The 25,471-nt window shown below is 39.5% G+C and overlaps 3 protein-coding genes across 6 annotated transcripts in view; 2 read left to right on the forward strand and 1 right to left on the reverse strand.

The window, feature by feature from the left end:
* nphp3 (nephronophthisis 3) overlaps positions 1–25,471 on the reverse strand; it is a 34,063-nt gene that overhangs the window by 856 nt on the left and 7,736 nt on the right. For 2 of the 4 annotated variants that reach the window (XM_044176790.1, XM_044176789.1), the window contains 6 exons: positions 25,280–25,355; positions 25,063–25,190; positions 24,630–24,870; positions 24,391–24,516; positions 24,136–24,251; positions 22,426–24,033 (listed from right to left, as the gene is read on the reverse strand). In XM_044176790.1, the coding sequence (XP_044032725.1) occupies positions 23,865–24,033; positions 24,136–24,251; positions 24,391–24,516; positions 24,630–24,870; positions 25,063–25,190; positions 25,280–25,355 (856 nt within the window). In that variant the 3' untranslated portion in view covers positions 22,426–23,864. Of the gene's footprint in view, positions 1–104; positions 222–347; positions 503–752; positions 825–962; positions 1,049–1,775; positions 1,846–12,131; positions 12,231–13,475; positions 13,584–13,984; positions 14,124–14,581; positions 14,660–15,052; positions 15,165–15,646; positions 15,754–16,034; positions 16,157–16,340; positions 16,483–16,563; positions 16,729–16,827; positions 16,990–17,257; positions 17,384–18,230; positions 18,331–18,459; positions 18,736–22,425; positions 24,034–24,135; positions 24,252–24,390; positions 24,517–24,629; positions 24,871–25,062; positions 25,191–25,279; positions 25,356–25,471 lie in introns of those variants that run through there. The other 2 variants (XM_044176792.1, XM_044176791.1) reach the window with 2 other exon arrangements.
* LOC122866750 (atypical chemokine receptor 4-like) lies at positions 3,594–9,051 on the forward strand. Its single transcript, XM_044176797.1, has 2 exons — positions 3,594–3,786; positions 7,674–9,051. Exons 1-2 carry the CDS (start codon positions 3,637–3,639, stop codon positions 8,790–8,792), a joined length of 1,269 nt encoding a protein of 422 aa, XP_044032732.1. The 5' UTR covers positions 3,594–3,636; the 3' UTR covers positions 8,793–9,051.
* Positions 18,880–22,635, forward strand: uba5 (ubiquitin-like modifier activating enzyme 5). Its single transcript, XM_044176798.1, has 12 exons — positions 18,880–19,176; positions 19,323–19,368; positions 19,841–19,930; positions 20,042–20,151; positions 20,242–20,328; positions 20,413–20,497; positions 20,598–20,702; positions 20,861–20,988; positions 21,073–21,208; positions 21,332–21,407; positions 21,530–21,636; positions 22,091–22,635. The coding sequence occupies exons 1-12, from the start codon at positions 19,013–19,015 to the stop codon at positions 22,166–22,168; spliced, it is 1,212 nt and encodes a 403-aa protein (XP_044032733.1). The 5' UTR covers positions 18,880–19,012; the 3' UTR covers positions 22,169–22,635.

Consider the following 25,471-nt stretch of genomic DNA (forward strand, 5'->3'; position numbering starts at 1 on the left):
TTATATACTAACTGCAAAAACAGTATACTATGAAGATTAGTATGTAGTATGCAATTGAGACACAGCACGTTACTATGTCCAAAACAGACTACCAACAATTTTACCTGTTTGCGAGCAGCCCGGCTGCCCAGTGTATCCAGGGCATGAGCAGCATGTAGCGTCAGCAGGCGGGTCTGTTCGATCATGAGACGGCACTCTGCTATCCAATGAGCAACAACTTCCTACACGCACAGATAGCACAGTACAGAGAGCATATTTACTCAAGCTGTATCTAAAAATGTGTCCACTAGGTGTCAACAGCAGGCAAGAGCTCAAAGTATACGACTCTTAGGTCATTTTTCACTTACATGTTGGTACAGTTTCTTTCCAAATGTGTGCCTGGAGGCAGCCCGCTGGCAGAGCAGCTCCAGTGCCAACTCTGCCAGACCAACAGCCCTCATACAGTGGTGCAGCCTGCCCGGCCCCAGGCGACCCTGGGCAATCTCAAATCCTCGGCCCTCTCCTGGAAACAAATACACAGTGGGACATAAAAGAAAGAGATACCATGAATCCTCACAGGAGGGAAATTATACCTCTGGCCTAATGACCTCATACACATAATTGTAAAGCCAGTATCAATTTATTGTCCAAACACAATAAAAGGAATGATGTGGAATTATTTCTATGGCTTTATTGATTTAGGATGCTTCATCAGAAGATCTAATGTGAGTAAATAAATGTAAACAGGAACACACAGCAACACAGTCTCTTACCAAGAATAATGTTGGAGGCAGGGACACACACGTTTTCAAAGTGCACTTCAAAGTGGCCACCATGGATGGCATCTGACCCGGGTAAAAAAAAAAAAAAAAAGTTTCATTTGTTCAGGAAAGCTCATTTGTCATGTTTGCATGCAAAAAGGAAATTAATATTGTGGAAAATATCTATTGCACATGAAGATGCAATGAGAGACATAATCCTACCATCCTGTCCAAACACGGTGAGCGGTCTGACGAGCTTTACACCCGCTGTGTCCATAGGGACGAGGATCATACTGTGTTGGCCATGCCTAAGAAACAAGTTCTTTAGATCTATAATTCCACAATAACCATTTTGACTAGGTTTTACATGCTGCTCTAAATGCGATATATTTTAAAGCACCCATTGCTGGTGAGAATCTGCAGCCCTGATTTATTTTATTCTCTTTGCAAACAAGGCTGGGTGTGTGCCTTCTTACACTGCTGACAAAACAAGGAGAAAGTGTATTACATATCTTGGGTGTGGTTGTTTCTAGAGTTATTTTTCATGAACATCTTAAGTGTTTGTAACTGATTTGCGTTAGATGAAGATTAGTGCCAATTACATGCCAGCCACAAGATTAAATTGATACATTTTTCTGCCATGTGATCCAAACCTCTAGGCAGAAAACAGGGGTGGGGTGATAAAATGGAAGTGCATGCTGGGAAGGACACCCTGTCACCTAACCAAAGTCCATTTCCATTATAACAGTGGCACAGAGGAAGGTTAATAGGAAATATAGCCTCCAAAGTAAAGTGCAAGCACAGAATCATATAAATATAAACAAAAGAGGAACCAGAAGAGGAACTTAACTGGTAGAACTGTAATATTGCTAAGAAAATTCCTGGAATAATAAAACCTGTGGTTAAAAACATGACATCAGAAGCTGGTACTCTAGCACAAATACAGAGAACGATTTTTATTTTTTTTATATTTCCACTAACCAGAAGAGGAAACAAACATTCCAATATTCTTCACCACATAACTGTTCTACTGACCTGCTGCTAACATCCTGAGAACTGTTCCTGCACATCACAATGGCCACTTTGCATTGGGGATTGCCAGCACCTGCAGGGAACAGTCAGAAAAGCTGTGGTTCATTTGTATTCATGCTTTGTTGCTGTCTGGTGGTATGACAGACAATGGGACAAGCAACCTTTGACAGTCTGACTCTGTCCTTAACCATTCCATAACCCGAGTCTGGTCGGAAACAATGTGTGTCACCGACTGGGAAGTGCCAAATGTGGATGGAAACAGATTGATAGCTGAGACGGCCACAGGTTGATTTACATTTCCTGTGTTGGATTCTTTCACATTGAGTAACATTACCATTTGTCATTAAGCAGATCTTCTCTCTTGTTGGGGAGAAACTGAAAATTTTCTTGAGTATTTGCTGGATAAAATGCTTCTTTTATGGCTGCAAAAACATATACTGTACAAATCACCCACTAGAAAGCAACATATGGACATCATATAGATCATTTTTACAATATATCGTACCAACTAGACAAAGTGGAAATGAAGTGATGATGTGAAATGTTTGATAACCAGATAGCTGAAGTGCACAGAGTGAAAATGAGAAAATACAGAATACTTTGGAATTTCCCTGGTTGGGGATCCTTTTTCAGACAAACACTCCCATGTGGCCTTGGATCCCTAAGGCACAGACAGGGTGACCAATGGTCTGCCTTCCTGTTTATATTTCTGTCCAAGTGGCAAATCTGTCCCCTAAGGACAGGACATATGGACACCAGACAGCAACAGATGGGACATCAATAGTGAATAATAATGAATATTCACAGTATGAGAATCACAGCATGAGTACACCTAAACAAAATCTGACAGATGTTTGGTGTTTAAACTCATTCTCTCATCGCAGAAATTGAAAAAAACAATACATTATTATGGGTGCACTGTAACAAAGCACAAAAAAGCACACCAGACTCCACCCAAGAAACAAATCTAGGAAAGCCTGTTTGGCTCGGGGGCAAGTTGGGTTTTCCTGTGAACCCATACATAAGTCTCATGGTCCATGATACAAGGTGAGCCCTGCTGTCATGCCACAGCCATGCCCATACATGTCCTATTACCACTGGAATGAAAATAAACCTTCCCAGCCCACTAATCTGTCTTCTTACGAACATGACATCCAAACATTTTATTGTTGTTGATTTTCACTCGCTATGACAGACAAATGCCCTTTTTCTTTGAAAAAATGTCTTGACTTTTGAATTTTTTTTATGGAAGCATGCTTTTATTTATTTTTTTGTTCCTAAATCCTTTTGCTTTTTTGATTTTTATTGAATTTGTTTATATAAAAAGGCACATAAAAGAGAGAGAAAGAGACAGAATGAGAGACAGAGGGATTCAAAACATGTTTCCGAGGAAGCTGAAATAAGGAAATGCTGTTCATATGAAAAACCTCAGGAAAGCACTTAAGTGTCATAAATTTCAAGTGAAAAGTATCTAAAATAGAATGGTTTAGTCCACTGAAGTTTTGCTAATGTGAGTGAGGCTGGTAAACAATGTACCCAACACACTATAACAAACCAATAATGGCTGCATTCCAGTAAACCTCAATAAACAATAAGCCTTGTAAATGTTGTTGATCCATATGGGATGGTATTTTATATGCTCCTTTTATCCTTTTTTTTCTTGTACAGACAAACAAAGGGCAGCCACTAAGGCACTCTTGTATTGTTCTTTGCACAGCACAACATACAAAGACAGTAAGGAATTTTTATTTATCCGTTTATCCTGCAACATAACACGTTCTTAATGACTGAGACACACACACACACACACACACACACACACACACACTTGGAGAGCTACGTGGTGAAGAGAGGTGCTCCTAGAATGTCAGCAGGGAAGGGAGTGGGCGGGCTGACGCTCAGTCAGTTCAGCCCTGTTCTGCATACAACTTTTCTCCTCAGGATTACATACCAACTGTTTGTGTGTGATTCATATCATCAACTTTACAAATCCCACAAAAGAAATAGACATAAGGTAAGACAATCTTTTCAACTTAACTCAATATTTTGTGACTTTTTTTCATCAACTACAATAACAAAACAAGTCAAACTATCACAAGAAGAATGCGTTTCCTTGGAATGTGTTTTCTTATATCCTTACCATATTACGTGCTGATAGAGATGTATTATATATGGAGTATTGTCGGACCTTATTTTTGAACATGTAATGCTATTTTATCTGTTTGTATTGTAATTTGAAGTCAATAACTAGCAAACTACATTTTACATTTATCACACCATGATATATATTGAAAATTATTGTGCCTTGTTTTTCCAATAGCCTAAGGTTTCACTTTATTGTTAGAGTAACAGTCAAAGTCCTGCTCAGGATATTTTATGACTTTATCATAACCATAATGAGGTAATGATAACAAGCTACAGTTAGGCTGTTGTGTTCTGTTTGCCTGTTTGTATTCTGTTTCCTTAGTGTTAAGTTTTTGCTCTTTGTAAACACTTTGCTATCTCATGGGACCTTTATGCATTTATTTTATGTAAAAAAAAAAAAACAACTAAAAAAAACTGGATAAAAAGAGACAATGTGTGATCCAAATGTAAACAAAAAGGTCATCACACAACTAAATTTTTTTTAAAATAAACACTCCTGAACTGACTGACAGGCCTTTTAATATATAGAATAACACCAAACAGCGACATTTTTAATTATTAGTTAAGTTTTCTGATGCTGTTAAAAGTTTGTTTAAATCAGTAATGCTTGTACAAACAGCAGTAAAACAAGCATATATTTCCAATTATGATCAGTTACAAACACGATTACTTTGTGGTGAGGACAGTCTGACGGACATCAGGGACCACGATGGAAATAAGTCCTGGACTTTGTTGTGTTATTCCTGACAATAATTTTTTACTACTGTGTTTCAACTTGTGTCAACTAAACTAAACTAAAACCCATATGTGAGATAATGACTCATTATATAACAAACCTGGACTGTTGTCATCTTAGCAGCAAGTGTGATGTGCCAAAATGATCCTGAAATGCAAAATATTCCATGCATAATATTCTGGTCCTCAGCCAGGAATTATATTATCCGTTACATAATGTGTTTTGCTGTTGGATTTCAAAGTTTCCTAAATTCCACTTGTTTGTGAATTGAATGAAATTCAAAATATGTGATATTAATATCTACAGTGGTGTGAAAAAGTGTTTGCCCCCTTCCTAATTTTTTATTTTTTTGCATGTTTGTCAAACTTAAATGTTTCAGATCATCAAACAAATTTAAATATTAGTCAAAAGATAACACAAGTAAACACAAAATACAGTTTTTAAATGAAGGTTGTTATTATTAAGGGAAAACAAACCTACATGGCCCTGTGTGAAAAAGTGATTGCCCCCTAAACCTAATAACTGGTTGGGCCACCCTTAGCAGCAACAACTGCAATCAAGTGTTTGCGATAACTTACATTGAGTCTTTTCACAGTGCTGTGGAGGAATTTTGGTCCACTCATCTTTGCAGAATTGTTGTAATTCAGCCACATTGGAGGGTTTTCGAGCATGAACTGCCTTTTTAAGGTCATGCCACAGCATCTCAATAGGATTCAGGTCAGGACTTTGACTAGGCCACTCCAAAGTCTTTATTTTGTTCTTCTTCAGCCATTCAGAGGTGGACTTGCTGGTGTGTTTTGGATCATTGTCCTGCTGCAGAATCCAAGTTCGCTTCAGCTTGAGGTCACGAACAGATGGCCGGACATTCTCCTTCAGGAGTTTTTGGTATACAGCAGAATTCATGGTTCCATTTATCACAGCAAGTCTTCCAGGTCCTGAAGCAGCAAAACAGCCCCAGACTAGTATGATGTTCTTTTTCTGAAATGCGGTGTTACTTTTACACCAGATGTAATGGGACACACACCTTCCAAAAAGTTCAACTTTTGTCTCGTCAGTCCACAGAGTATTTTCCCAAAAGTCTTGGGGATCATCAAGATGTTTTCTGGCAAAAATGAGACGAGCCTTAATGTTCTTTTTTCTCAGCAGTGGTTTTCGTCTTGCAGGCCATTTTTGCCCAGTCTCTTTCTTATGGTGGAGTCATGAACACTGACCTTAAATGAGGCAAATGAGGCAAGTGAGGCCTGCAGTTCTTTGGATGTTGTTGTGGGGTCTCTGAATGGCTGAAGAAGAACAAAATGAAGACTTTGGAGTGGCCTAGTGGAGATAAGTTGAGCAAACTGTTTGCAAATGTTTATTCAACATCTGTTGCATAATAGCCGAACCTTATATGGATTTAGATGTGAATTTGATACAGCATTCTAGTGAGGCCGACAGACTTTGGAGTGGCCTAGTCAAAGTCCTGACCTGAATCCTGGAGATGGAGATGCTGTGGCATGACCTTAAAAAGGCAGTTCATGCTCGAAAACAACAATGAATTACAACAATTCTGCAAAGATGACTTTGTGTGTGGGCCGAAATTCCTCCACAGCGCTGTAAAAGACTCATTGCAAGTTATCGCAAATGCTTGATTGGAGTTGTTGCTGCTAAGGGTGGCCCAACCAGTTATTAGGTTTAGGGGGCAATCACTTTTTCACACAGGGCCATGAAGGTTTGGATTTTGTTTTCCCTTAATAATAACAACCTTCATTTAAAAACTGCATTTTGTGTTTACTTGTGATATCTTTGACTAATATTTAAATTTGTTTGATGATCTGAAACATTTAAGTGTGACAAACATGCAAAAAAAATAAGAAATCAGGAAGGGGGCAAACACTTTTCCACACCGCTGTATGTGTAATATCAATATCAATGTGTGATGAGTACTTCCAACTCAGTTTGACGTGATTTAAGGGATTGTTATATATTTATCCAAGCAACAAGAATGATCTGTTTTTGATCAGAGCCAATCATTCGCCATGTACACCCACATAGACATAGTAATGTATTTACTAGTACTCAGTAGGCACGACATCTCCATCTGAATACAACACAGTGCGTCTGGATTAAAGTCTCACTTCAATGGGATGTCCTGTTGAACCAGCACATACTACATATAGTAAAAGCCTGGATATGAATCTGACAAGAGACCTTGGTTGCACTTGCACACTCCCTCCCACCCCCACCCCCTCACCCCATATTTCCTGTTGTTCTTGACTTTGTCTCCTACAGGCAAATTGACATTAATTATTAAAAAAAAGAAAAGGAATTGCAAGTGTACATGTGGATGGAAGTGTTCTCAGGTCAGATAAGGTTTACAAGCTGCAAATAAACTGTCCTACATAATACATAGTAGGTGTTATCAGTTTGCAGTGCAGCTTGTACTATTATCAGAATCAAAAATACTTTATTGATCCCCGAGGGGAAACTCTTTGCATTTGGGAAAAGATTTAGAAGCTTTATGATTAACACTGATCTGTTTCCTTATTGTTGATTAATAATCAGAGACTGAAATTAAAAGGAGTAGTATACCAAACAATGCCATTTCCTAACGTCTATAGATCACTTAGTATCCAACAGAATATAAACTAACTGAACTCAAAAGGGTAATTAGTTGCTCTGCAAGTCTCGTCCACTTTTTGTTCTCAGAGTTGTGTTCACTGGGGTTATTCAAGCCCACACACAGTTCAGACAGACAGGGCTTAAGCTATTAGGGAAACCATGCAGGAGAGATTCCTTTGATGCAGAATACAGAAAAATCCTTTTTCCAGTTTCAGAGGAAAAGCTGCTCATGGTTTACAAATGCACTCTGCTGTTGTTCTGTTAAATAACACACAAATTACACTTTCATGCACTGGATTGATTATATAGCCCATATAACACAACATATGCAATTTAAAAAGGGTAAAGTGAAATTTTTTCCTCATCTGAAATTTAAACAAATGCGTCCCTAAATATTTTATTCTTTTTTTTTCTCTCTACAGCAAAAAATGGAAGATTTCCATTATCATGACGATGAGAACTCCAGCTTAAATGACAGTTACGATTACGATTACGAACACTCGGTTTGTGACAAGGAGGAAGTGCGCTCTTTTGCCAGTGTCTTCCTCCCGGTCATCTATGCCCTGGCTCTGGTGGTGGGCCTGGCTGGGAATGCCCTGGTAGTGGTGGTCTACACATCAAAGGTGCGACTACGAACCCTGACAGATGTGTGCATCCTTAACCTCGCTATTTCGGACCTGCTGCTTCTCTTCACCCTGCCTTTCTGGGCGGCTAATGCCATCCATGGCTGGACGTTGGGTTCGGCAGCCTGCAAGCTCACCTCCTTCCTCTATAGTACCAACTTCAGCTGTGGCATGCTTCTGCTGGTGTGTATCAGTGTGGATCGCTACTGTGCTGTGGCCCAAAATCCAACAGGCAGGACTGGGACAGGTCCCCGGGTAAGGAGACAGAGGCTCCTGCTGTGTGTGGTGTTGTGGGCTGTAGCCAGCTTTCTTGGCCTTCCCGAACTTATCTTCTCTACAGTGAAGCACTCCCATCACAGGATGACCTGTACAGAGGTCTACCCGCCCAGCATGGCACGACCTGCAAAGGCTGCCCTGGAGTTGCTGGAGGTGACCCTTAGATTCTTGCTTCCTTTTTTGGTCATGGTGGTGTGCTACAGCTGGGTAGGGCGGGCGCTGAGCCGAGCAGCTGGGGTGCGGAGAGACCGGAAGTGGCGTGCTCTGCGGGTCCTGCTCGCTGTGGTGGCTGTATTCCTGCTCACCCAGCTGCCCTACAATGTGGTCAAGCTGTGCCGAGCACTGGATGTCATCTACATCCTCGTGACCGACTGTGACGTCAGCAAGGGCCTGGATCGTGCTCTCCAAGTGACAGAGAGCCTGGCGCTGACCCACGCCTGCATTAACCCTGTCCTCTATGCCTTCATCGGATCCTCCTTCAGGGGACACGTCCTCAAGGTTGCTAAGCACCTTGGACAGCGACTTGGAAGACACCCAAGACACATCAACGAAGAGCCGGCAGTGGAGATTGCACTCAGCATGCCAACTCAAATGCAATCCCAGTCTGGTTCAGACCAAGACACCAGCACCTTTACTATTTAAGACTCAAAACATGTATTTTCCTGTAAGCACCTATACAAAATTGTATGTGTGTGTGTGTAATATATATATATATATATATATTTTTTACTATCATAGAAGATAGACATGAATGACTATTAATATTAATTCTTAGCATTATAAATGTATATGTACAGTGAGTTTATATGCACTAACTAAGTATTTTGTTTAATAAAAGAAGATTTTCAGTGACATGCATCTACCAACATCTGTTGCAATTAAATGCAGTTGAAACTCAAAATGCTCTGAGTACTTCTCTGGTTCTTCGTGACAAATCCAAGTCATCCTCACAGTCTGCGCTGACTTCCATGAGATCATCTGTATCTCATTTTATTACATCCTGTGGCTTTGGGTTAGGATGATGGATGGCTTGATTGCACAGTGGGTGACCCATTGAATTGAAAAACATTTGGCAAACAAACACAGAACAGCAAACAGCAGGCATGCCATCAAACTGGGAAACAGGAAAGCGGCATATTCCTTGGAGGAGCTTGAAGTGCAACTGGCGTTTTTATCCACTTTTTTATTTCAATAACATCAGCTTGAAAAAGCAAATGGTTTGCAGTAGAGTGCAATCCATAGTTCTATGTAATAACATTTTAGTGGTATATAAATGATCTCTCCAGACTGCTAAAAATGGTCTTTTCCCCTTTGAAATGACTCAATGGCATCATATGACATTATGCTCAAGCTAACCCTAATACATTCACCACATATCAAATCTCGGCATTGGATGGCCACAGTCCAGGAGTTAACACTACTATTTTACAGTTTACACTACTGCAGCTGTGACAGAGAGGGCTCAGCTTAACTAGGCAAAACCTCCTGACTATTTCCACCACAAATGGATCATAAAAGATCTTAAAACCCCATTTAATTGCTTACCTTTCTATCTACCTAGAGTGCCTGTTAGTCATCGTCTTTCCACTGTAATGGCTTACAGCTTGGATACGTGGGAGCTGGACTCAAACTCAGATACAAACTAGGTGTGCCTCACAGGAGAGACAAAAGTTTAGGCTACAGTTTCAACAGTCTCCAAGCAGAGGGATGACTGGGTTCCCAGGAAATACAAGTATTAAGTTGCATGTCACAAGTTTTCATTCCTGTGTGACCCCACTCATTATGTATCAATAAGTCATTGTTACACTCTGCCTTCATAATCTGCATTTCATTTGAATTCATTATGGTCTGAGCCAGATATACATCAGGCTTTTCTTAAACAGTAAATCAAAGAAATTATTGGCAGGTATTACATGTCTCAATATTATTAATTATAACACCAATTCATATGATTGTTTTACTTAACAATCTTAACTTGGCCAGAAGGAAACCAAAATTATAATGACTTGTATGACGATTCCATTCCACTACAAATACAAATGCCTTTGGCTCAAGGATAAAAGGAGGTCTGCAGGTCTGGGAATAATTTTAGTACATTATCATGCCCATGGCACAGCTTTACATAGATTCCACACCACAGAGCTGCCCTGGAAACATCTATAAACTCTCCCATCTAGCTACTCAACTTTAGAGAAAAGGGGAAAGCAAAGAAGAAAACTGCATAATTCTGTAGTGCATGTGGATTACCAGCATCTAAGTGGATAGGCCCATATTTCCAGTAAGTTTAACTCACGGTGGGTTACTCCATGAGAAGTAGCAGTCACTCAGAAAAAGCCACAACAACCTAATGCAGGAACTGCTCTGTAACTGTAATGAAATACAGCATAAAAACCTTTATTTTCTATGGGAAAATATACTGTACTGATATAAACAAATGCACAGATCCTCCTGTAGTAGACAGTTGTCAAGGCTGCTAAGAGCCTTGGACAGCGGATTGGGAAACACCTGTAATATCAGTGTGGAGCTGGCAGTGAACACTGCATTTGATACTTGGAAAGAATGACATACCATAGTAAACATCCTTTAAAGTAATTTCAATTAACACAACATTATCTAATTTTACTTCCCGTTTTGTTGCAAATTAAAATCTGGACATTATGACATATTCATACTGGCAGAGGACATTCTCACAACCCCAGAAGATTTTTTCTACTGATGGAAATTTCACTTCCAAGGAAAAGAGAAACGTTAAGAAAAGAGACTCCAACTGTAGAGCTACGTGACAGACATGCAATGCACTTCATAAAGACAATAATCTGAAAGTGGAAATTATGGTCATTTTTGGTACACCACAGCGCTTTAAGTTTTCAGTGACAAGAAGGAATTCAGTGCAGATTTGAAAAAACAACAGGCCACTGTTTTCCTTCAATACCTCAGACCACATCTGTGTCAGAGGAAACATCTGGAATATCTTTCAGTTCACAGTGATTTAGGAGGTGCACGATAAACGCCAAAAAACACATATGAGTTTTGGATAATTAAGTGATAACTGTCATTTTAATCCTAAACACTTAAGGCTTAATTTTATGATGTTGGTGACTTAATTTGCAGAGTACTTCTCTAAGTCGAATTATGTTGTTTAGTAATTTTAACAAGATAATATGAACCAAACTAATTTACCCAGCCAATCAGAGGTCAAAGATAGACTCAACTGCACTATAATCCAGATGAATACTGACTCTCACAGATTAACCTTAATGTCCACAGAATGGACAAATGTGTGCATACAGCCAATTCAGTGGAGCATCAACAGTGAGATGCCTTTAGGGGCATTTACATTTATTTTAAGGACATTTAGCCTTATTTGTCACCTTCACCTTGAATTACTTACCATAATTAATCAATTAGAGGTTAAAATACCAATTGATAAACACACACTGATTGTGTTGTGGTTTGAAACTGTGACCTTTTACTGGTCCAACCTGCTGGCAAACCAAAGCTGCTCTGCAAAATATTTTCCAGAATGAAATGGATCCAGGATTTTCCAAGGTCATTAAAAAGTGGTTTATGTTATATAATGCCTATTATAAGTCATCTGTGCTTTTTTGTTGTCGATATGTTAGCAGCTAGGGTAAAACATTTATCTCTGTAGTGCTTTTTTACAGCAACATCTTGATTACATATAAAAGCATCTCTTTCTGAGAATAGCTCTTGAGTACATAATGGACAATAACCTTTTCAGGTTTAGTCTTTTAAAGAACAGTCTTTGGTTTAAGGGGACTTGCCTCACATAATCATTTAAAGCAAGTTGAACTAGGCAGACATAAAACTAATCCTTGTTTATTTTATTTTTGTTTATTTTTAAAAGGTCTCTAATGGCGTTTTCAGTCCTAAATGGAGCAGAAAACTATTCAGTTTTCTTGGTGGGATAATACTTTTTTTTTTTCTCATATAACTAAAAGAAATAGAAATGGGACATACCACTGCTCCACCATTTCTTGCCGTTTATGACGTAGTTGTCTTCATCCCTGCAAAGAGTGCATTCCATGTTGGTCGCATCACTGGAGGCCACATCAGGCTCTGGGGAAGGGACCACAGGTCAGCTTAAAACTCACAACACACACATTTTAAAAGATAATAAACAATGAGACTTGGACTCTAACAAGTTTCATATCTCCAGTCCCCTGCCTTAGCTTTATGTTCTACTGTAATAGAAATGTATAATGTTATTATTTTATGATTATGAGCACTGTTACACTGTCTTTTAGCTAAGAACAGAGTGATACTTTATCTTTTCTGCTTCTGTGTGAAAATGTTCACTTGCCGGTTCCCAGCAGGTGTGAAATGTTATCAAAGGCAAAGCTGTGTAAGATTCGGCCTTCAACTTATAGTTCTCAGCAGACAGAGGCTGAGAAAGAAACTCCAAGGAAGAAAGATAGACAGAGCTATGAATGAACAGGGGGCAACTGTGTATTAATTAAAAGGATACATGTTAGACTCTGAGGGTGACAAAATGCTCTGTGACGCATGAGGCTGCAAGTAGAAATAAGATTGATCAAGTCCACCACGGAATCTCTCAGCAGACTGGCCTATCTTTTCCAGAATTCAAGCTCAAACCACAGGCAAAGCGGTTAAAATAAATTGAGTGCGCTCACGCCATTTTCATACTTAAACTGTACAGCAGATGACTCTTAAAGTCAGAAGTAGCAATTCATAATCAGCACAAGCTGGACAACATGGTTCCTTTTCCTCAGTTTCCAGTCTAAATAAATCCAAACTGGTGACAAAAAAACACTACTAATCACCATCTGTGTTTAGGAAAGACCATGGTGAGGTTCACACCCACTGTAATCACCTCTGGCAACAGCATGCCGCTGTTTCCAGGCAGTGTGGAAAGCAAAGGAGAGAAAACAGGGAGAAATTACTCATAGTGAGCTAGTGTTTGCTGTTGCCATGTAGAATTTCCAAACAAGCCTTATACAGAGTCGGTAGCAGCCCTGCCGTGTGAAACCTGGCTCATTTAAGACCACAACCATCACTGGAATGTTTGGCAGAAAATCACAACAAATATTTCGAGGATTGGACTTTAGTAGGACCTTGTAACTGGGCAGAATATTGGTTCTGAAAGATACTTGTGTTCCAAGACACTCCCACAAGTCTACACTTAGAAAATTATTTCACTTCTTAAATTATATCCCTAACACTTTCTTCACTCATATCTCCACTGACTTTAGAGAACATGGTATGTTTTCTTTGTTCAGTCTTTTGTAAAGTGACATGAAGCACATATTTGATGCTAAGTGATGCAGGAGGTCATGGAAATACCGGTCATACAGAAGCAGGAGCGGATCTCTCCTCTGAGCAGAGGCTCCAGCCATTTCCTCTTCTGCTCCTCACTGCCAAACATGTGGAGCACCTCCATATTTCCTGTGTCTGTGGAGATACATACCACACACATCTTCATCCATCCATCCATCAGATATCATGAGTTAAATTTGGAAAACAATATGCTCCTCAGGATTTTAATCGTACTGTTTTATCTTGTCTGACAAACAAATACATTAAAAGGCCAGTTTTGGGAATTTTTATGTTTTAAACCCAGTGAATAAACTAAAAAATGGATCATGATAAAAACAAGGCTGAAAATTTGACATTTGGAGAGGATTTTACCTGACTACAGAGGGTGTTATCCAGAACATGAGAAAAATATAATCTATGTTACAAAGTGCAAGGTCATGTTGTCAGTATAGTCATGTGACTGACAAAATGGACCCATAATATTGTCCATGGTCTCTAAATGATCTCAAAATCTGACAGCATGTAGGATGTTTTACCAGGAGCCTGGCAGTTGAAGACCTCAGGGGCAAAGAGGCAGCGTCCAGTTTCCTCTGCAATGTAGGCATAGTCCAACTGACTGAGACCACTGACTACAGGCAGGAACAGATTCCACAGCCCTGCCTCCCTGGCTTTCATCTGGACACACAGATACACATCTTATTATACAGAGTGTATATGCGGGTGCAAACTGAATGTTTATTTCAAAGTAGATGCTAGTGATGACAAGAAGAGCACAAGAAGTTGGAGTGGATCAGCACAGACTCAAACAACTCGGGTTTTTTGTTGAATTTAAACTGTTGATGATGGATTGCAGTGCGTGACTAACTCAGAAGGCAGGTGCACTGTTTAGACAAGATTCAAATAATGAATGATATTGAAAGAACACCTCTTGGAGTTTGTTATATATTTCTTTTGTTCTCCAACCCACTTGATTTTCATTGTGCTTTGATTCACTGCAGTGTTATATGTTGTTTGATTGCATCGTTTATGTTGTATTGGTAGTGGTAACTTGGACAGGTCTCTGTTGAAAAAGAAATGTGGCCACCAAATTAAATAAAAGGTTAAAAGAAAGATACAAAAATATCCATACATACCTTTAAGTCTTCTATTATTTGGGGGGTGTGCCACCTCTGTGGAGACTGAGTGTGTTTGGAGTAGTACTCTGCAACTTCCTGGAGAAAAACAACATTTTTTTTTTTACACAGTATTGTCAATATTAATACATTTCATTTTGATTCTACTCTCACTTCTGCACTCTCTTCATCAGTGGGTAACTGTACCATTAAAAAGACTACAAATAAAACCAAACAAGATTTGCAATGCCATCTCTTAGCATCACACTGCTGCACTGCATTTAGACTGCTATGAGGCCCAGCCAATGGTAATGATTCTGTGTGCAATATAATTTGCGTAATCAACAGACTCCTTGTTCTCTCGCGCGAACAAATTAGTCCTGATTGCATGAATGAACTGGTGTGCTCTGTCAAATCCTTTCATGTGCAATTTAAAAAGTCCATCTGTGCAAACAAATCTCTCTTCTGTTCCTGGCAGCTCTTGGCACTGACCTCCTGAGCAGGAAGCACGTATTGTCTCATGAAGTCTTTGACCTGCTGGAGAACAGCCTGACCTTTAGCTGTCTGGAGGAACACACCTTCTTCTTTAGGACCTGTGATAGACCTGGCATGAAACACATCTCACACTTTAAAAAAGACAACAGGGAATATCAGAAACAGCAGCTTGATGCCAAATTCCAACTGTTGCTGACTTAAGTTTAGTCAGCGGGTGGAATCAATCTGTTTTTCAGCCTACAATAACACTAAAATTGGACAATATTCTATTGATAACAATGTTTGGACTGTTGAATGCTAATTATATCAAACTATATTAATGCTTATATTAGTACATCAATACATATTACTAAAATGAATACCTAATAAAACAGTCTATGACTTTTATCCACTTCTATCAACCGCAGTGGGTGTCTGTGACAACTTATGGATAAAATAACAGCAGCAAAGTAGATATGAGTCAGATAGCCATTTACAGCATCTAGCATATTTTAAAAGTAATTGTTGAGTCACTGTATTGATCAGCAACCCATGTAAAAACATCCACAGACATTTTCATACATAACTCTAGTAGCCATAACTACAACCAACCTCTGTGCAAGCTGCAAGGCAATCTTAGCCAAGGGCTCCACACACTGGCCAAACTGAGCTGCATTGGGAGCACTGGCATTACCCAGTAGGTGGCGTGCATAGATCCCCTGATAGACAGAAATGGCGAATAAAGGAGAGTGATAAATATTAGATTAAAATGTACCCAGGCCCATCTAGGTCCCTCTGTAGTTAAGAAGACACAATCCATTATTAGACATTTTAAGTATCCCAACAATGTAATACCACAGTTAAGAATTCAAAACTATATTTCACAACTGTGTATTACTTTTACCTGCTCTGTGCACTTAAATTGCAATGTATGTATATCTAAAATAGGCAAGTGGGGCTAAAACTGCAGTAGAACTTTGTATATAAAATAGATACAGACCTGGGCAATTCCTGCCATTTTAAATACAGAGAGGGCCAGGTAGAAATTCAACTGTGGCAAAGCAGATGGGATACCCCGGCACTGGCAGTAAATGGAGATCAGGTCACCCACAGTTGGGATACCTGCTCATTGGTTGGAGAGAGAAGGTGACAAAAAAGGCACAACAATTAATGTAACAGATATTGTGTCTACACACATGTATGTCTACACAAAGATGCTGTGAAGAACACAGTATGTCCATCTATTTGAGCTATTTTCTATACTTGTCTATGCTGTTCTGGGTTGTTATTTGTTTGTTATCATTACCTTCTATTCCTTTTAAGCTGCCCATTGTGCTGATAACATTAAGGCTTGTAGGCCAGTAGTGAGGCATGAGGAAGTAGGCCAAGTCTGCCAAAGGCTGCCCAGTGGTAGACAGCTCCCAGTCCAACACTGCTATCACACGCGCCTAATGACATCAAACGCACTTAGTAAAGCATTACAGCCACATGAAGCGGATAGGTAAAAATAATTGTTCAAGAAGTTGTACCTCTGTTGGATGGAATATTAAGTTGTCCAATCGGAAATCTCCATGGACAAGCACGACCTCGTTATCATTGGCTGGCAAATTATTCATCAGCCAATCAGACAGTTCATTCATGGCTGGAATGTCTCTGTGGGCTGCTGCGGTGTACTGCTTCGTCCAGGTGGACACCTTTAGAGATGGAAAGCCACTTGTCACAACTCTAACTCCTTTTTCCAGAGAACATGTATAAACTTATTTTGATTTATTGAGTGCAATGTGTTATCTCACTTGTCTCTTGCAGTAGCCTGATCCTTTTCCATACCCTTCTAGGTTCAGTAATGCCAGGTCCTGTGAGTGTAGCTTTGCCAACACTTCCGCTGCAGCCACATATAGAGCTGTTCTCTCTGCTGCACTCACTCCAGGAAGACGAAGATCCCTGAATATACGCCCCTGCTCAATAGGAATGGATAAGCAAGAGTATCTTTTCACAATATGTATCTTTTCATCTCATGATAGTTGACTATTTTATGATAGTAAAGTACATATTTAGAAACCTAGGCATCATTTGGGTATGTCAAGTGTGTGTCAGCAAGCAAACACAGGTGAGTCCAAATGTCATCTTTTAACATTAGAATATAGAGTAAAGGTCAAGCAAAACAGCAATAAATATATTAGCTGCTGGGACTTCATGCTCATGTGACATTTGGCACAAACTTACCTTCACATGCTGCATCAAGTAGAACTCTGTTCCAATAACGTCAGCATCAGTGCAGTGCAAGAGAGGCTGAGGTACAGGGAATCCAGCAGAGAACAGGGCCTTCTGCACCCGATACTCCCTGTCCACCTATAAACAAAGTCACAAAGATCCACCATTCTGTATTAAAACATCACCCATACTGTAAGCCTTAAGATATTATCCTAACCCTTTTTTTCCCTCCACAGGTCCCATAGTTCCCTAATAATTTCCTACACAGATACCGATTTATAATTGTGAATCCATAGGAAGCTTTATTGGAAGAGAACTATACAATTTTTTATTAATTATAAAAAAATGCAGACAGTATTCAGTTGGTACACTTCCAATTAATTCATTCCAAACAATAGCTAGTTTAACCAGGTAAGCATGCAAGTGAATATTCATGGGGAATAAAGTGACATTTCCTTGGGTTTAAATTGATCTTCTTTCAAGGATATTCACAGCAGCTTCTAAACTCAACAAAACAATGCTCAATTCAAATAACTGTCTTAGAACTTTGTCTCTATTTTCCCCAGCCTAGCATCTGCAAGAGCAAATAAAACATGAGCTCACAGATTTGTATGGTTCCCAGGCTATATTTTCCTTATAATTAGTACAAAATTACATACTCTAATTCTTTCCAGGAAACTTTCTAGGAAATTATTATAAGATGTATTTGTTGCTGAAGTTTTGCAATGTACAATCAGTGAGTATTTCTTCAAATATTCTCATACATTTCTGTCAAATGTGGCTTTCAGACAAACACGTGGATTTATTTGTGACTATCCTTTTAACTTGACAGTTATGGCCTAATATGTGAATACCCCAGTCAACCAAACCAAATTCAAAAGTTCCCCCTGCTGGAGAAGTGACATGGTGACACACAACAGTGCTGCAAACAAATTCTAGTGCTAGAAGTTTTGCTGACCAAAGTTATTCATTTGTCAAACGTTACCTTGTGAGCCCCTGGCAGCAGCTCACCTGGGGGTTTCTTCCTGAGCACATAGCTGTTTGAGGGTGTTTGGATTAGGAAGGTTGGGTTTGACTGACCCGCACTGAAAAAACAACAGGAAGTTGTTAGCGTGTTATCAGTTAGCAAAACACGATTGGTACAATATTAGCTTTCAATTGCTCGTTTAACGTCGCTGAGAAATTGTGAAACAAACCAGCTCTATCTATCTTACCTGTACTGTCTGACAGTGAGTGTGCCATTACTTGACACCCGTGACTTAACAGACAGATAACTTTTAAGTCTGCCAACACTGAATTTATGTTGCTCTCGTATGGGAGTTGTCAGCTCTTCCATGTCTCAGTTAACGAGTGGGTAAATAATTTCCAGGTGCATTGCTGAGCTGATACTTTGGTTGATAGTGGTCGGACCGTTTACTGATGCACACAACGACGTAATGTCCTCAAAAAAGTCTATTAGTAGATTTATGGTAATGGCTTACAGAAATTCAGTAGTTGTAAAACCTAATAGTAAGTAATTATTCAACTGTCAGCTCAAATCCTCGAAAGACCGTTGAAATAATCCGCTAATAATCTAGGAACATTTTGAGGTATTTGTACTCGTTTTCTGCACGGACATTGTTTACGCGAACACACATTCAGACAGCTGATTTCAGCTGTGAAGACGTGTACTTTCTGTACGGATTTAGCTGTGTAGATAGTTCATTTGTAATTTTGTTTATAACATTATATTTCGGTTACATTGTTTGGCGATATTTGTTTTCCCCAATGGCGACAGTAGAGGAACTGAAGCTGCGGGTGAGAGAGTTGGAAAATGAATTGATAAAGTGTAAGCAGAAGCAGTGTGCCATGGAAGATGTTCCAAGTCAGGAACTTCACAGACCGAAGATTGACAAAATGAGCGCCGAAGTTATGGATTCCAACCCATACAGGTGACTTTTTATCTTCTTATTTTGGCTATTGACAGATTTTGTCAGGACTGCTCATAGCGCTGAGAGGCTACGCCTTATGAGTCACTCATCCCATATGGTGGTACTTCATAGACCAAAAGCTAATCCCAGCTGTGCTTTCATTGCAGTCGTCTAATGGCTTTAAAGAGAATGGGCATCGTGGATGATTATGAGGTATGATATTTAAGGGTTGTTCTTATTGCAGTGCAGTACTTCAGTTTGTGGTTGCTGCTCTATCCCTAACAGAAATTATCATAATATTCTAATAAGGAAATACTGAAGGTATGGAAGAACTGATACTGTTCTCGAAGCCTATACCAATACCAATATGCAAATGTAGGTTTTAGGTTTAAGTTTTTATCACATGGCTATCCTGGTTGTTTATTGTTTTTAAATACCATGTGACTTTTGTGCTGTTAATTTTAAAAAATGAACTGCCCTAATTTTAAAGATTTATTTAAAAAGTGAATTCTACAGATGGCCAAATGCCAGCACTGAAAAATTGATTTTGACCAATATATATTATATGTACATACCGATGATTTTTACAGCTGAAATCAGACGATACCTATCAGTGTTCCCCGAATGAAAGGATGGTTTTAACATTTAAGAAGGATGAATAATCATTTTCAAATTTTGTTGACAGAAAATCCGGACATTCACAGTCGCTGTGGTTGGTGTTGGGGGAGTTGGCAGTGTGACAGCTGAAATGCTCACTAGATGTGGCATTGGTAAGGTAATGCAAACTTTATTATTTCTTCTACATAGCTGTATTCCTGTTCATCTTGTTCAGTAGATTGTCTGTGCTGTGCTTACCCCAATCTCCTCTATGCTTGCGCCATCACAGTTGCTCCTCTTTGACTATGATAAAGTAGAGCTGGCCAATATGAACAGACTGTTCTTCCAGCCTCACCAGGCAGGCCTCAGTAAAGTGGAAGCAGCAGAACACACACTCAGGTACACTGTTGTTTATAGTAATCCACTTTTCCCCCAAAATAGAGACGTTCTGTTTCTTTTTGCTTACATGTTACTCAATTTACTCAACAGGAACATCAACCCAGATGTGTCATTTGAGATCCACAACTACAATATCACCACGATGGAAAATTTTACACATTTTATGGAGCGCATCAGGTGGGCATTCCTACTATCCAGTTTCACTATTCTTTCTCCTTAGTGGTGCAGGCCTTCACAACACATTATTCTGTGTCTTCTCAGTCATGGAGGGCTGGAAGAAGGGAAGCCGGTGGATTTGATCTTGAGCTGTGTGGACAACTTTGAGGCCAGAATGGCCATAAATACAGTAAGTGCATCACTGGCACAAAAAAACCCAGAGCTGTTATACACTGTACTTTTTCACATTAGTCTTGCAGATTGTATTTATTTTGTCATGTTTGTCTCAGGCCTGTAATGAACTAGGCCAGATCTGGATGGAATCTGGTGTCAGTGAGAACGCTGTATCAGGACACATCCAGCTCATCATTCCTGGAGAGACGGCGTGCTTTGCTGTATGTTCACACACAAACAACATCTTTTGTTTACCTTTAACATTGTTATACTTGTCTTTGAAAAGATGTTCACCCCCTACAATACTTGAGCAACATTGCCCTGTGAAGAAAAAAAATGTGGTTGTTACATTGTAATACAGTTTTATATCCTTTGTTAGTGTGCTCCTCCACTGGTGGTGGCAGCTAACATCGATGAGAAGACCCTAAAAAGGGAGGGTGTGTGTGCTGCCAGTTTACCGACAACAATGGGTGTGGTCGCAGGCATCCTGGTGCAAAATGTCCTCAAGTAAGATATCATTATTTAAGGCTAGTGGGAAACCTATACTGTATGTTAAGTTAAAAATTGTTGATACATTGTTTTGTCTTTCAGGTATCTGTTAAAGTTTGGCACTGTCAGTTATTATCTTGGCTACAACGCCATGCAGGATTTCTTCCCCACAATGGCCATGAAAGCCAACCCCCAGTGTAATGACCGCTACTGTAGGAGACAACAGGAGGAGTACAAGGTGTGTGCTTGCTGTTTTCAAGTATTAGGTAGTAGGACCAACCAACTGTTCATTGCGATACAGACTCTTATATGGTGGTTGGGAAAGCTAACGGTGTCTATCTGTGTGAATTTGTCTCTTCAGAAGAAAGAAACAGAGCAGCCAAAGGTTGAAGTCGTACAGGAAGAGGAGGAGGTCGTACACGAGGATAATGAGTGGGGTGAGCAACAAACACCGATACCAGCTAACAGTGTTGGATCTGTAACAGTTTGCTTGGATTTGTCATTGTACAACATATTATATAGCCTTATGTGTGTTAACACACACAATTGTGCTGTGCAGGTATTGAACTAGTATCAGAGGTGACTGACGCAGAGTTACAGGCTGCATCAGGCACTGTTCCTGAACTCCCAGAAGGCATCACTGTTGCTTACACCATTCCAGCTGAGGTTAGTATTCTGTAACACAACACGGCTTTGAAGGGCTTAACTGGTAGTCTTACGTTTGAGCTCATTAACTTAAAATACTTATACGTGAGATTATTGCTGAGCTTTTTCCGAAGCATGCAGCATCACAGGTTTTTAATTGTGGTAGTAAAGTCAACTTAATATTCACTGTGACAGATGACCTCAGGCAAATTTCTAGTCTCCAATTTTATTTTCATTCCATTGTGATCTAAAATGACAATTACTGCCTGGCTCGAAGGTAGGAAATCAATCAAAAAATCATGATGTGGTGGAAAGGGCTCAGCAGTAATGTAAGATATATGGACTTGTAGGTAAAAGCATGAAAAAAATACTTTGTCCTAGTATTTTTACACTATCTTTTGTTGAGTGTTTTTGATGACTAAGAGGTATTTTCAACTAAATTTTGATAATATTTTGTTTTCTTTGTTTGAACCAGAGTGCAGCAAGTGGGGAGACAGTGGAGGAGACTGAACAGAGCCTAGAAGAATTGATGGCTCAGATGAGAAAGTTGTAGGCACCAATCTGAAGATTATGATGCCTTTTCTCAACTGTCTATTCCATTGCTTTCTTTGATAACAAGCATCCTTGTGAAAAATCCAATAAATGTCAAATAAACAATTACAGAATTAATTCAGCAGCTAAAGAAGGCAAATGCATGAAGAGTGCCGCTAATGGCATTTCACAGCACAGAAAAATGCAAAAGCAGTCAATTGTGTAGTTTGCTGACATACTGGAAAGGTGTTTAGCACTTGGAATTGGTACAGTCTCTAATGAAATGTCTCTAAGCCTAGAATAATATCACTGTTTAACATTAACATGTATCACAATGTGTATTTTCTACGGTTTTGATTAATGAATGAGTGTCCCTACCTTTAATGTATGTGCTGTCATTCACTCAGCTTTAAGAAAACTTCTCCTGTAACAGTACTGATGAACAATGTTTAAGTTGTCTCAATAAAGTATTTATTAGATGGAATACAATTTTCTCAATATACTGGATGTGTTTTGTTATTGTCCTGTACAGCTTTTAATACATGAATATATAAAAACAGTTAAGATACATTGTATGTACTATATTTGGCAATGAGACAATAGGTTTTGGTACACTGTGTCCCTTTTGGATTCATGTAAATTCAGTCAGACAGTAAATCATGACTTCTGTTGTACTTTTACCTGGACACTGGATGAGGCACCATCATGGTTTTGGCAAATCCTTTAAAATCCTTTTTTGTAAATGAATAAATAAAAAGACATTTAGTTTTGCATAAACACAACATGAAATCAGTACCAGAGGTGATGTTTCCTCAGACATGGTCTAGGCTTGTTTTTGGACACTTGCCTTGGGTTCTACATTTTCTCTTTTTGGATTACATAATACTAGTAGGTAAACACAATTTAATGTACATAAGTAGTATAGAAACGTACCGATTTTTCCCAATATGCACATTTGATTTTAGAGACATTAGCTCTCTAAAATCCTTCATTCAGAACATCAGGATCAACAATGTAGACAAATCTGAGGTCTGAACAGTTTTGGTAAAAGATAACATGATCTGAGTTGTGGAAATGTTTGATAGTTCATACATCTCTTTTTTTTACTGGATTTTTAGGGTTATTCATTTAAATTTAAAGAATAATTCATTGGGTTTTCTTCATACCTGTATCCCTAATTCACAAAAAAGGACAGTTTTGAAAAAGTGCATTGAGTAATATCTACTATACATTGGAATGCACTGAATGTGTCTGGTCATTTATCATGTTTTATGGGTTAGGATATGCCAAACCCTCATGGCATTCCATGCCAGCAAATGAATCTGTGCTGCTATTTTGATGATATACTGTATACTGTGAGGCATGTAAATTAGAACAAAGTGTTTGTGTCTCAATTAACATAAGTGTAAACCTGAGTTCCAGGCCCATAAAAAGGACTGATTTAACAGAAGTTCAAAGTTCCTTACACACATGATCATGTTAGCAATATTAATAAATACTTTTCACAGACTAATACGGCAGACTTCCTAATCATACTGGCAGGTACAGTATATTTAACCAAACCCTAAAACCTCCATCTACACAACTATCACAGTGTGATGACCAAGATGGTTCCCTTTTTGATAAAACCATGGGATCTGATGTTTTTGTCAATCTATGGTAGTTAGAGCTGTCAAAACAGCCTTTATAGTTCTGTGGTACTAAGTGGCTGAACAGAGTCACCTCGGGACATGTGGGAGGGGACCAGGTCCCCTCAGATTGAATGTGTCCCCACTGGAGGAGTGGCGGGACGGGGCGTTCCCACACACTAACGATGGCTCTGCCTCCTTTATCTCCATTGCACGTTTGTAAAGCTCTGCTGCCTTCTCGAAGTCACCCTCTTCGTAGCTATTTACAAAAGGAATAAAACCCAGAGAAAGAAAAATAACTTCATTAAACATTCATGATTAAACTTCTGATTAGCCAAATGCCAAATGTAAACTACTGTACCTTAGCACAGCTAGGTTTTTTAGGGTCTCTCCGACCCGTGGATGTGAGCGCCCCAAGCTATCCTCATACACTTTCAGTGCTCGTTCATAAAGAGGCAACGCGTCACTGTGCTTCTTCTACCAAAGATAAAGAAATTCACAGTAAGCTTTGCTCTATACAACCTAAAATACAGCTACACATGCTCATAACAGGCATTAAAATAAAAACAAGAAATATGCAGGAATATGTGGTACAGACTGAATAAAGCATTCTCACTAGTTGGCAGTAGATTACAGCCAGGTTGACCAGTGCTGTGGCCACACTGGGGTGTTTGGGCCCAAAACTTTTTTCCCTGATTTCTAGAGACAGCTCGTACAGTGGTACAGCCTTTTCCAGCTTCCCCTGTACAACACACACATCTTCAAATCAGATTCTGAGCCAACGACAAACACAGAATGAACTGTTCAACAGACATAATTTTAAAGTTTCAGTGTCAACAGGCACATGTGTCTCACTCTGCGTTTGTAGAGCATGGCCAGGTGCTTGAGTGTGTATGCCAACGAAGGGTGATCTGGGGACAAGGCCGTCTTGCGGATGTCTAGCGCCCGCTCATACATGTCCTCAGCCGTCTCATACTCCCTCCTCTCTGTGTGCAGTGCAGCCAGGTTGTTGAGGGACTGAGCACAGTCTGGGTGGTCTGGACCAAGGACACGCTGACGCATCTCCAGAGAGCGGGTCAAGAATACTTTGGCTGCACTAGTGAGGGCAAAGAGAGGAATTTTAGATATGCTGGTGGACATACAAATTAAGGCTTAAAGACTCAAGAAACAAAACATTTATCAACAATCAGGTAGAAGGTGCAATTTGAGGTGGACTGGAATTACACAATTAATGTCCATAATGCAGACTGTTACATGTCTTTGTCTGTGTGCATGCCAGGTGCCTTACTCAAGGTTGTTTTGGAGGTAGTAGAGGACACCCAATTCATTAAGTGTCTTGGCACAGTCTGCAGAGTCTTTTCCCAGGGTCAGCTCTTCCAGCTGTAGAGCTCTGCGTCTCAACAGAGTGAAGCCGTACTAAAGGGAGGAGTAGACAAAAGGCATCTACAATATGACTGATTAAGTGAGTGTGACAAAGCATGTAGGTATCTATGAAACATGTTTACCATATGACCTTTCTGGCGAGCAGTCTTCTGACGGATCTTCACTGACATCTTCCTGAGTTTCTCTGCTTGTTCATACCTGATTGTAAAAATGCCAGGTGTAAGCCATTAAACGTGTATTTTAAATGGATTCCTGCATTGACAGTGTCTTTAGTTACTCTTAACTTTTAATAAGATCATCAACACAGGTGGGAT

Source organism: Siniperca chuatsi, linkage group LG19, assembly GCF_020085105.1.
Source record: "Siniperca chuatsi isolate FFG_IHB_CAS linkage group LG19, ASM2008510v1, whole genome shotgun sequence".
In the NCBI taxonomy this organism is placed as follows: domain Eukaryota; kingdom Metazoa; phylum Chordata; class Actinopteri; order Centrarchiformes; family Sinipercidae; genus Siniperca; species Siniperca chuatsi.

What these genes read in the sequence shown, in the direction of transcription:
- LOC122866750 (XM_044176797.1), top strand. Translation starts at nt 3,637, where the DNA reads ATGTCAGCAGGGAAGGGAGTGGGCGGGCTGACGCTCAGTCAGTTCAGC. An exon ending in ACAAAAGAAATAGACATAAG is followed by an intron (nt 3,787 to 7,673) that starts GTAAGACAATCT and finishes TTCTCTCTACAG; the next exon opens with CAAAAAATGGAAGATTTCCA.
- uba5 (XM_044176798.1), top strand. Translation starts at nt 19,013, where the DNA reads ATGGCGACAGTAGAGGAACTGAAGCTGCGGGTGAGAGAGTTGGAAAAT. An exon ending in CTAGATGTGGCATTGGTAAG is followed by an intron (nt 19,931 to 20,041) that starts GTAATGCAAACT and finishes GCGCCATCACAG; the next exon opens with TTGCTCCTCTTTGACTATGA. An exon ending in GAGAGACGGCGTGCTTTGCT is followed by an intron (nt 20,703 to 20,860) that starts GTATGTTCACAC and finishes ATCCTTTGTTAG; the next exon opens with TGTGCTCCTCCACTGGTGGT.